The sequence below is a fragment of the Sciurus carolinensis genome, chromosome 8 (genome assembly GCF_902686445.1).
Source record: "Sciurus carolinensis chromosome 8, mSciCar1.2, whole genome shotgun sequence".
Lineage (NCBI taxonomy): Eukaryota > Metazoa > Chordata > Mammalia > Rodentia > Sciuridae > Sciurus > Sciurus carolinensis.
This window is the reverse complement of record NC_062220.1, coordinates 12,402,678-12,414,904: the sequence shown is the minus strand read 5'-3', so window position 1 is coordinate 12,414,904 and position 12,227 is coordinate 12,402,678. Positions and strand designations below refer to the sequence as shown.

Genomic DNA, 12,227 nt, shown 5'->3' with positions numbered 1-12,227 from the left:
ACTTTTTTACCTTTTCATGCCCATATCGAAGCATTAGCCAGGTGCTTGTATTCCCCAGCACTCAGAACATTACACAGATCAGAAAGGATACTCAATAAACACCAGTGTGTTGATTCTTAACCAGAGGTGATTTTGAAGCCACAGGAGACATTTGTCAATCCTGTCCCCTCAAATTTTTCCTTACGTATCTTATCAGTCAATCTCTACTATGCAAGATTTAGGAAAGATCACTGATCTGCTTTCTACAATGAAATCTCTATCAAGATGCCAATTACATTCTCAGAAAATAGAAAAAATAGTCCTAAAATTCATTTGGAAGAATAAAAGACCCAGAATAGCCAAATTCTGAGCAATAAGAACAATTCTGGAGGAATCACAATATCCAATATCAAATTATACTACAGAACCATAGTTATGAAACAGTATGGTATTCGCAGTAAAATGGACACAGATCAACAGAAGACACAAAGACAAGCCCAAACAGATAGAGTCATCTAGTTCTCGACAAAGGTGCCATAAATTTACACTGGAAAAAGGCCTTTTTAACAAATGGTGGATCTCCATATGTAGAAGAAAGAAGTCAGATCCCTGTCACCCACACAAGAGTCAATTTTCAAAGTGAATCAAAGACCCAGGAATTTGACCAGAAACTTTGCAACTTGAGAAGCCATCAAATTTAAAAGCTTTTGCTATAGATAAGTGCTAAAGTTAAGGCAATTTAGAATCTTTTTCCTTACGTAAAAGGAATTATGCTATAAAAAGTTTTCTAAATTACTATTACCTCAGTATTTCATGAATAAAATGAAATATAGAATTTTTTAAAAGGTTATGCACTTTGAAAATAAAATCTGTTTCCATGCTGACTTGTTTTGCTGCATATTTTTAAATTAATATCACATGAGAAAAACAAAAGTATAATTGTCAGTTTTAAATTAAATTGTCGATCAATTAATTTAATTTGCCAGCAACTGAAGACAACATATCTTACTGTATTTTGTATATTCTTCTATGTTAGTCAACTTTCCATTGCTATAATAAATGCCTGAGAAATCAACTTATAAAGAGAAAAGAGCTATTCTGACTCACAGTTTTGAGGTCTTGTTTGTTTGTTTTGTGGTACTGGGTATTGAACCCTGGGCCTTGTGCTTGCAAGGCAAGCACTCTATCAACTGAGCTATATCCCCAACCCAGTTTTGAGGTCTTATAAATGATTAATAGGCCTGTTTGCTTTGGCGCCTGTGGTGAGCCAGCACATCGTAGCAAGAGCATGTGGAGGAGCAGAGCCGCTCACCTCATGGCCAGGACAGACATGAAAAAGAGAGACTGGGGTCCCACAATTCCCTTCAAGGTCATGGCCCCAACCACCTGAAGACTTCCCTGTAGGCCCCACCTCCTCGAGCTTCCACTGCCTCTCAATAGTGCTGAGCTAGTTACCCACACTTTTAACACATGGACCTTCGGGGGACATTCCAGATGCAAATTGAAACATATATCATGCAGAGGTAGAGACTGGTTCTTTGTGTAGCCTATAGTTATTTCCTAATGAGTACACACGAAAAGCTGAATCTTTATCGTGTGTGAGCTAATTTCTAAAATGAGTAATGTTCAAAGTAATTTTTTAAAATTATTTATTGATTGATTTTTTACAGACTGCATTTTGATTCATTGTACACAGATGGGGCACATCATTTCATTTCTATGGTTGTACACAACATAGATTCATACCATTCATGTAATCATACATGTATATAGGGTAATGATGTCTGTCTCATTCCACCATTTTTCATACCATCCCTCTTTTCCTTCCTCATAATCCAAAGTTCCTCCATTCTTTTACAGCTCAGTTCACAATAGCTAGATTGTGGAACCCAGGGCCTTGTACATGTGAGGCAAGCACTCTACTAATTGAGCTATATTCCCAGCCTGCATGTACTGCATTGAAAGAGCATTAAAAAAAAAAAAAAAAAAAAAATCTCATGTTCAAAGTAATTTTAATAAAATTAAATGAAAAAAAAATTTTAATGCTGTTTCAGTGCAGTACACGTGGGCTAGGAACATAGCTCAGTTTGTACAGTGCTTGCCTCACATGTACAAGGCCGTGGGTTCAATCCCCAGCACCACAAAAACAAACAAACAAACCTCAATGCAGCGCATGCAATCCCAATTTAAGACCTGACAAGTTTGCAGATACAAATAGGGTAGATCATTCCCCATTGTCCCTACAATTACTGTGGGATAATGATGAGTCTGCCCCACCAATCTTTCTCTCTTTCATGCACTCAGAAAAATGTAAAACTTCCCCTCATTTTTTGCTGCTCGTTTAATGAGCTTTTCAATGATCTGATTATCAAAGATACCAGGTGCTTGATGCACCAAGTTTCAACTCTTGCAACTTACATTCTCAAAATCTGCTGCAGTCTTCTGGAAGCTGTAACTGTATATCCTTTCCCAGGCCACTTAGGTGGATTAACTGGGCCTGCAGAGTCCTCCTTCCCTTATCCACAGCTTCACTGTCCGGAGTTTCACTTCCCCCATAGTCCACCAGTGTACAAAAATAGTAAGGGGAAAATCCTCAAAGAAACAAAATCATAAGTTTTAAATCGCCAGCCTTTCTGAGTAGCTTGATGAAATCATGCACCTTTCCCACTGAGATGTGAATCATCCTTTCTTTGTCCACAGTATCTCCACTGTACACATCACCCACCTCCACATCACCACCTAGCCATCTAGGTTGTAGTATTTGTTAGCACAAAAGGATGGGGCGGACACAAACTTCATAGATCATCTCAGCTTTTTACTCAGGAACAAAGTTTTGTGCAGAAACGGAGTAGGCAGGAACAGGGTGGCGCCTCTGATGGAGCCACTTTCTTAGTGGAAAATGAGCCACTAGCCAAAGGAGGAGTCTAGGTTTATATTGATTACACTGAGAAGTTTGGGCACTCAGGAATTTGGGGTCTGTTTTACTAGGTGAGATGGGAGGGGGTCTGGAGTCAGCGGTCAGTATCTGGGATTTCTCTTACTGGACCAGATGGAGGGCTTAGGGTCAGTGGTCAGGATCTAGGATTTATCTTTTATTGGGCCAGATGGAGGGTCTGGGGTCTGTGATCAGTATTTAGGAAAGGAATTGCTTAGGGAAGGATCAATGCTTTGGCCTCTTTCCAGAGATTGTCATTTCAGACTTAATGGATATCTCCTCCCTGGGGCCTGTCTTGTCACTGGGAAAGAATGTATTGGAAAGAATCAACGTATGCCTTCTCCCTCATCTCCTCAGGCTACACTATGTTGGGGTTTTTCATTTTCCATATCCAATAGTATTGAAGTGCTTAAGTTCAAGTAACGCTTATTTTATTTAATAATGGTTGCAAAGTGCATGCTTTTAGTGCTGTTTTTTGTTATGATTATTCTATTATTGCTGTTAATTTCTGTGCCTAAGTTACAAATTAAAATCATAGTTATGTTTGTACAGAAAAAAACAGATAGGGTTTGGTACTATCTGTGATTTCAGGTATTTCCCTGAGGATCCTGGAATGTATTGGGAGGGTGGATAAGGCAGGACTATTATGTTGTCAATTACGGTCCAGTCATTGTGCTAATTTTTGAGAAAGGAAACACAAGAAAATGTGTAACAGGGAACTTCTACAAGGTACCAGTCCCAAGAAGTTCATACAACTGCCAAGTAACAATAATACAGCTAATATTTACTGAAGGGCCTTCATTTCTTAAAACTCTCAAGTCATTTTATAGCCCCTATTTGCCGGCGGAATGAGGGTCTAAGGGATCTAGTGGTTTGCCACAGGAGCACGGCTAACTGGGCGTCCCTGCAGGCATCTCAGACCACCCCCCACGTCCCAGACTCCACCGCACACCAGCAGAGACTGCAGGTGCCAGTCCCAACCCTCTCTATCCCCTTCCCCCTCTTCTTCCGGGGCACTCAGCTTCGTGCAGACGCGAAATCTTTCGCCACTCGCTCCACTGGCGCCCTGGAAAGTCTCTCGGAGGCTGCGCGGGCGCGCGGTGGGCGGGGCGAAGGGCGAGCCTGGAAGCAAAGCGGGCGGAGCCCCGGGTCACCGGGCAAGGGTGTTCGCGCGCAGTCTTCGCTCCTGCTGCGGCCGGCCTCGCTTCGGTCTCCTCCGCTGCAGCATGGGGCCCCTGCCGCGCACCCTGGAGCTCTTCTACGATGTCCTGTCCCCGTACTCCTGGCTGTGCTTCGAGGTGACAGTGGGGGAGCCTGAAGGGCGAGGGCACAGGGTGACCGAGCGCCGAGCAGTGAGGCAGAGGCCTGCAGAAATTCCTGGAGCTGCCATGGAGTTAGGACAGAGAGCATTCCGGGGTTAGGACGGGGAGCATACCGGAATGAAGTTTACTGTGTGCTTTAAAACCGGATAGAGTCGGAGTTCTTATTTCCAAGTAGAGCCCTAATTTCCTAATATAGTACAGTTGCTTTCCACAATAGTGAGAAGGAACAGGAGCAACTCCAAACAATCAAGGAGAACGCCAAGGCCACCTCTTGCTCTGATGTCAGCTTGGGGTCAGGGTGCAGAATAGGATGGAAACCATCCACAGGAGCAAAGATCCTGGAATCGTTTCTAGGACGAAAGAGTATTTTGACATTATCACCAAATAATTTCGTGTCCTTGTCACCCTTGCTGTGCATGTAGAGCCTCTGACTAATTGGTTACCCTGAGACAGACCATCCCTTTCCTTCAGCATGTCACTTTTTCTGTGATCCACATTGGTTCTCCTCCCCTGCGCCAGTAGGTCCTGTGCAGGTATCAGAAGATCTGGAACATCAAGCTACAATTGCAGCCCACTCTCATTGCAGGAATCATGAAAGATAGCGGTAGGAGGGAGAAGCATTTGGGGTGGGTGTGGGTGTTGCAGGAGGGCTGATCTCAGTTGTCTGGAGGAGCTGTCCTCATCTGGGTCTTTCTATTGGCACCTGCAGCTAGTAGTTTACCCTCTGCCTTTCACGGGGAGGGAAACTCCAAGCCTGGGACTCTTAGGTCTTCTCTCAGCGTGTGAAATTCTCCATACCAGGAAACAAGCCCCCAGCTCTGCTTCCTCGCAAAGGACAATACTTGAAAAGTGAACTCAGTCTCCTGAAACACCATTTCCAGGTTCCCATCAAATTCCCCAAGGATTTCTTCTCTGTGATTATTGACAAAGGTGAAGAGAACAGGATGCATGTGGGGAATCAAGTGGAGAGCAGAGCAGCTAGAAATCAAAGGGCCAGGAAGGAGGGACTCAGCAGACTAAGGGAAGCTGCAGGATCAGAGCAGGGTGAGCTGAAGGTCATGGGGACTTCAAAGAGAGACTGAACAGGGCATATTGGTCAGAGAAACTTGGTATAGGGCTCCAGGTGGTAGAGCCTTAGGGACATCACAAGAGCTGGTCCTCCACCCTGCCTCTGAATGTCTCTGCCCACAGGAAGTCTATCTGCCATGCGATTCCTCACGGCTGTAAACATGGAGACCCCAGAGATGCTGGAGAAGGTGTCTAGGGAGCTATGGATGCGAGTCTGGTCACGGGTGAGGGCAGGAATCTGGGAATTCACTGGGGGGGTGGAGGAACCCTGGATGATCTGACCCTTTCCAGATCCATTTCCCGAGTCCTGATACTGCCCTCCCCTATTGTCATACCCCTCTTCTGCCATACTGCTTCCTGCTGAGCACTCTCTTCTTCCCAGGATGAAGATATTTCAGAGCCCCAGAGCATCCTGGCTGTGAGTGCCCTGGCTCCGTCCCCAGTGCTGTCACAGGGAACCTGAGAACAGCTGGCACTTGGGAGTGCAAAACACTGGTTTTCATGCTGCGTGGGAAAGGCCCTAGTGGTCTGGGGAGAAAGAACGTTTGTGTCTAAGGGAACAAATCACCAAAAAGCTGGAACTAGGAGAATTCTCAAAAGAATGTCTCAGAGGCTGGGGGTATAGCTCAGTGGTAGAATGTGTGCTTAGCATGCTTGAGGCCCTGGGTTCAATCTGCACCAAAACAAAAAAAAGTCTCATGGTTGCAAGAGGAAATGCAAAATGGGCAGCCATGGATAGAATGTATGTGATGAAAGAAGTCAGTGGGAGAGAGAGGAGCAGTGTTAGAACTCCAGATGGGGAAGGATGGAGTATTCACGGGTCTCCAGAGACCCCAGCACATGCAGAGTAGAAAGCAGGAGATTTTTAAAAGACAGAAAGGGACACTGAGTGAAGAGCTCAAAGCATCATGCCAGACAGATACAGGGGCTTTAAAGTCAAACGTTCTTTGGGATTAAGTCAGGAAATTCAGAACAGTATTTTTCCTCCAGCTTACAGAAGATAGAAGAAGTATACTCATACGTAATGTATGAAATGGTGAATCATACCAGTTAAATGTAACAAAGATCAGTCAGTACATCTGCTGACTTTATTCCTGCAAAGTAGATGCATATTTTTAACCTGCTTTTTTACTTAGCAATCTTTTTCTGCTCCAACCTTAACTTTTTGAGGGGCTGTCATTTGCTTCTAGCATTCCACCCTCTGGCCGTGTTTTTGTTTACTTATTCATTCTCTATTGTCAAACATGTATTTGGTCCGGGACACATTCTCTTATTTAACCTGTCAAAGACAATGAGTCCTTAGCATGGACTTCACGAAGTCAGGTTGCAGTGCTTCTCTGCCTGAGCAGTGCATGAATAACACCTGGAACAACTGAGTGCCACCCCACTCCTGGAAATTCCAATAGAGATGGCGGGGGTGGCGGGATAAATTGTACATTAGGATTTTTTTTTTAAACTCCCAGATTTTAATGTGCAGCTCAAGGTAGAGAACAATTGATCCTAAACTTTAACAACCACCCTTGAACTGAAATCTTTATCATTCTCTTGAAACCAGCTATGTGGCTGTAGCCATGACCTTATTCCAGAATCCTCCGAAGTTCCATGGAAATTACAACCAGCCACTGATTTAGAACAGCATGAGAGCTGGGGGTATAGCTCAGTGGTACAGCACTTGCCTAGCATGCTCCAGGCCCAGGCTTCCACCCCCAGCACAGTAAAACAAACAACGATGAAACAGCACGAGATATCCAGGAAGTCCAAGAAAGAGGAAGAAAGCACTTTGAACTTAAATTCTAAGGACTTGGAATCTAGTGTTGCTGCCCACAAATTCTACCTCTGAGCTAATAATCTACAGCTCATTCCTCAAGGGAAGAGGTAGGGCTAACTGGTTTCTCAGATGCTCTTTGGCATTTAAATTCTGTGACTATGACTGTGCTCCCTGCTCTTTTCACTCTCCCAAGATTTTAGAGAAAGAAGAGTTTCTTTTGACAAGCATTGATCACCACTCATGGGTGGGTCAAGGCATTGCTAGGAAAGCTGGGGGGCAGAAAAAGAAAAGACCAGAATATTCTCCTGAGCTCCACCTCCACAGGGCAGACACAGTTACATTTCCTCATGTCCCCTCAGGCTGCAGAGAAGGCAGGTCTGTCTGCAGAGCAAGCCCAAGGCCTTCTGGGGATGATCTCCACAGCAGAGGTGAAGAAGAAGCTCATGGAGGTCACAGAGGTGGCCTGCAAATATGGGGTGAGTGACTGTGTGTGTTCCCAAGCCCCATCCTGAAGGTAGAGCCTTAGAGTCTCTGGGCATGGGGCTATGAGTCCTCCTCAGCTCTCCCAGGCAACCCTCTTTTCCCTTCCTCTTCCTGAGCCCAAGAAAGGTGGGGAAGGAGCCTGTTAAGAGAAATTCAAAGCCTGTGCGCTGTAGAAGCAGAGAAGGTGCCTGGGGTCGTGCAGTCTCTTATCAAACATCTCTTTGGTGACTTGGCTTCTATGATCCCCAATAAGTGTTACTGTAGCCTTCAGCCCCAGCCAATAAACACCTGCTCCGCACCTTGCCCCCTGCGCTTTTAACTGCCTTCTCCAGGCCTTTGGACTGCCTGTCACCGTGGCCCATGTGGATGACCAAACTCACATGCTGTTTGGCTCTGACCGAATGGAGTTGCTGGCATACCTGCTGGGTAAGTTCAAGTTTCCACTCTCAACTGCCTTCGATCCCAGCCCCACTCAGTTATATCAGTTGACCAGATGGAAGGATTCAGAGCAAAAAATATTCTCAGCACTTCCAGGAAGGAAGCCTTGGAGAGTCAGTGCTGCTCAAGGTCAAATGGGGCGGGAGGAGCCATCCTCCCCACGGGAGAGATGCAAGCCTTTTGGCTTCCTGGAAAACCCCTGTGGGACAACCTCTTCTGCCAGCACACCTGAGAACAGCATGTAGACATCTGTGACTTTCTTCATGCAGGAGAGAAGTGGATGGGCCCTGTGCCTCCAGCCCTGAATGCCAGACTTTAAGATGGTCCTGCGGGCTCTTGGTATCAACAAGCAGCCCGTCTGTCTAACCCTACTCATTGGAGCACTGGACTTGGATTTCTCTCTGATAGGGATGTTCCCTAGGGTCTCTCTCTTCTACCTGTCCCCAGGGATGATAGGGAAGGAGCCTCTCCTTAGCTGTGGTTACCTTTACTTCTGTGCCTCACTAGTGCCTTATGGAAGCCCACAAAATAAAACCAATGCCATCAGGCAAAACCTTTCTAGGACTGAGTCTGCCTGGTGGTGTTGCCATACCCTCAATCCTGCATCACGTCCTTCTGCGGTAGAAGTGGAGCAAGAAGAGCCCCTTCAGGACTCAGAACCACAACCCACCCTGCCTGCTATCCCCCTGTGAGGCAGACATGGGGAAATAATCCCCACTTTTCTTACTCAGACACGTACTCGTCTCTTTCTGGGACAAAGGACTAAGGCACATGAACTTTGTAACTAACCAGTTTGCCAAGATATGGAGTAGATCAATAAGTGCCCATCAATGAAAAAAGAAAATGTGATATACATGTACAATAGAATGGTATTCAGCCTCACCATAGAAAGAAGGACTGGGGATATAGCTCACCTGGCAGAGTGCTTGCCTTGCAAGCACAAGGCCCTGGGTTCAAATCCCCAGCACCACTAAAAAAAAAAAAAAATAGAAATTCCATGTGTGACAACACAGGAAAGCCAAATACATCATACTGATTCCAGTGAGCCAGGCACAGGAAGGCAAATATGCACAATCTCACTTCCATGTAAAATCTCAAAAGGTCAAACCTGACATAAGTGAAGTAGAACGGTAGTTACCAGAGACTGCGGTCAAAGGGTGGGAGTTGGAAACTGTTGTCCGAAGGGTACAGTTTTTCACATGCTCATCATGGTGCCTGTAGTTAATAATAATACATTGTCTATTTCCAAATTGCTAAAGGAAGATATATATTATTATTCTCACTACATAAAAGTGATAAGTAAGGGCATGGGTATGTTAATAGGCTCCATGTAATCATTCCACAATGTGTATGCTTATTAAAAACATCACACTTTACCCTATAAATATAATTATTTACAAGATAAAGATATTAAAATATTACATAAGTACTGTTAGAAAAAAAAAGATGTAATGAAATTATGATTTTGTGATGTTCCATGTTTTGCCCTGTCCCCGCAGTGCTGTGCACACAGGCCAGCTTCAGGGGCTTGCAGCCTACACATTCACAGGGCCTTGCAAATGGCTTTGCTCTTGCAATCACTGTCTTGAAATTCTCCATAATTTTTAATATACAGCCCTGCATTTTCATTTTGCACTGGGCCCCACACATTCTGTGGCTGTAGCTGATCCTGTAAGCACGTAATACCTGCTGAGAAAGCACTTCCCGAGTAAATGGAGCAAAGAAGAGGGAAGAGAGGGAGAGAAGAGGAAAGAGATGGAGGCAGCAAGGAGGAGGAGACTGCAAGGTCACAGGAGAGGAGAATGAAGTTACAAAGTAGAAAAGTCAAATGGAGATTGCAGGACGTGACACCTCTGGGAAGGCAGGGCAGTTGAGTGACAGTGGGAGTCTGGGTGCAAGGTAAGAGTTTGGGACCTATTACCCATCATCTTCCTTCTCGGAGGAGTTGCACCCCTTTATCCAACAGCTATTCCCACGTACAAGCCAAAGTAGAAGCAGAGAAAGGTGGCCAGAGGGCCAGAGGCTGGGAGGTCAACTGGACCACTGCTGACTTGTCCCATCTCCTTGATTCCAGCCAAGGAAGTCCCTTTAATGCCTGGGGAAAGTAAAACCTTGGCTTGAATCAGATCCACACCTTTTGAATTTTTAATTTTTTAGATATCAGAAATTTATTATAAAAGGCATGGAAAGCATTTTCATGATAAAAGACTAGAGAACTGCAGTGGAAGGGGCAGCTAGCTTCACATGCTGCCATTTGAATAGTGATTTTTTTTCCACTGTTATGGTTTGGATGTGAGGTGTCCCCCAAAAGCTCACGTGTGAGACAATGCAAGAAGGCTCAGAGGAGAAATGATTGGGTTGTGAGAGTCTTAACCCAATCAGTGAATTAATCCCCTGATAGGGATTAACTGAGTGGCCACCTAAGTGGCAGGGTGTGGCTGGAGGAGGTGGGAATTAGGGGCGTGGCTTCGGGGTATATATTTTGTACCTGGAGAGTGGAGTCTCTCTCTGCTTTCTGATTGCCCTGTGAGCTGCTTCCTGCCACACTCTTCCACCATGATGTTCTGCCTCACCTCAAGCCCTGAGGAATGGAGCCTGCCTTCTATGGACTAAGACCTCTGAAACTATGAGCCCCCAAATAAACTCTTCTTCCTCTATGGTTGTTCTGGTTGGGTCTTTCAGTCACAGCCACGAAAAAGCTGACTAAAACATCTACTATAAATAAAAAATTTTTATTTATTTCAGTTAGGTGCAGTGGCACATGCTTGCAATCCCAGCAACTCGGGAGGTTAAGGTAGGATGATTGCAAGTTCAAGGGCAGTCTCAGCAACTTAGGGAGACCTTGTCTCAAAAAATAAAAAGGACCAGGGATATATAGCACAGTGGTAGAGTACTCCAGACTCAATCCCCCTAATATAAAAAATCTATATTTTTTTCAATATTTATTTGTTGAACCTCAGTTTAAATAAATCACTAATGTGTAAATCTGTCTTTAATCATTATTTAATACTTTCCCAGATTACTACCTCTAAAGAAATAATTCTAACTGCTTTTTACAACTAAGCCCACGTTCAAGAGTGTGGCTGGCTTTAGCTTGTGCCAGAATGGAAAGATTTGAAAAGGGTGTGTGGGGCAGGCAGGGGAAGCAATTGAGGGAAAACCAAGGGATCAGAAGATCATGACTCATTAAATCAGTAAGTATTCACTAATTACCAATAAAAGATATGATGAGTTTTTATTCCCTGCCCCACGCCTATTACCAAGCCAGGCATAAAAGGGATGTGGACAAACCCCACTTTCCTCCCTGGCGCTCTCCTGATCCCCAGCCTGCCCAGCACTCAGTGTCCTCTCTGAACCCCCGCAGCACCTTGTGCCACACCCCCAGCCCTGGTCACTTGGAACCTTGTTTTATAGTAGTCATATAGGCATCTTTTCTCTCTGGACTGTAGCTCCCAGCAAGTGAGACTCCTCTCTGAACCGTCTCTTGAATGCACCTTAGAATGTCCACATCGCCAGTGCAGGATAAAAATTTGTTGACCCTAAATTTGACAACTCCTTCCCTCAGAGCTTGAGGAAGCAGGGTCCCAGCAATAGGAGTGAGTGTGGCCAGCTACACCTTCTTTGGACAGTAATTTGGCCATACCTATCAAAAGCCTCACTTTGAGGAAATGTTTCTTACATATACGTGTGAATAACGACACATGGAGAAAGCTATTAATTGCAAAATTCTGAAAACAATCTAAATAGTTATCAGTTGGAAAGTCATTAAACTAATTAACAGTTGTTTCCTAAAATACAATAAAATAAAATACATATTTTATATTATAATATAAAAATGCATTTCAAAAGATGGAAAAAATAGTATTTGCCTATGGAATTGACTGTGAAGGGATATAAGAAAACTTTCCGGGCAATAGTAATGTTTCACATTTTAATTGGAGTTGAGGTCACACAAGCATATGCCTTTCTCAAAACTTGGGGAATGGGAGACTTAATATCTGTATGCTTTGTTCTATGCAAATGTTACTTCAAAGGAAAAAAATTACCTGAAAGCAAATATTGAACTCCATTTTTGTGCATGTTGAAGTATTTAGGCAGAAGTGTGCTGATGTTTACAGACTTTGAAATGTACCAAAGATTAAGATACATTGATGGATGGACAAAGGAATAGATAGAAGGACAGATTCATAATAAAGCAAGTGTATATAATGTTAATTGCAAAATCTAGCTGGTG

General features: G+C 44.3%; 1 protein-coding gene across 2 annotated transcripts; it reads left to right on the top strand.

Moving 5' to 3' along the window:
- Positions 1–4,040: 4,040 nt before the first annotated feature.
- Gstk1 (glutathione S-transferase kappa 1) lies at positions 4,041–10,328 on the top strand. 2 transcript variants are annotated; one of them, XM_047562657.1, is made up of 8 exons: positions 4,045–4,212; positions 4,759–4,840; positions 5,038–5,166; positions 5,428–5,528; positions 5,687–5,722; positions 7,432–7,548; positions 7,888–7,981; positions 8,263–10,321. In XM_047562657.1, exons 1-8 carry the CDS (start codon positions 4,141–4,143, stop codon positions 8,310–8,312), a joined length of 681 nt encoding a protein of 226 aa, XP_047418613.1. In that variant the 5' UTR covers positions 4,045–4,140; the 3' UTR covers positions 8,313–10,321. The 2 variants fall into 2 exon arrangements, with proteins under 2 accessions (XP_047418614.1, XP_047418613.1); XM_047562658.1 differs by lacking the exon at positions 5,038–5,166 and having other exon boundaries at positions 4,041–4,212; positions 8,263–10,328.
- The last annotated feature ends 1,899 nt before the right edge of the window (positions 10,329–12,227 follow it).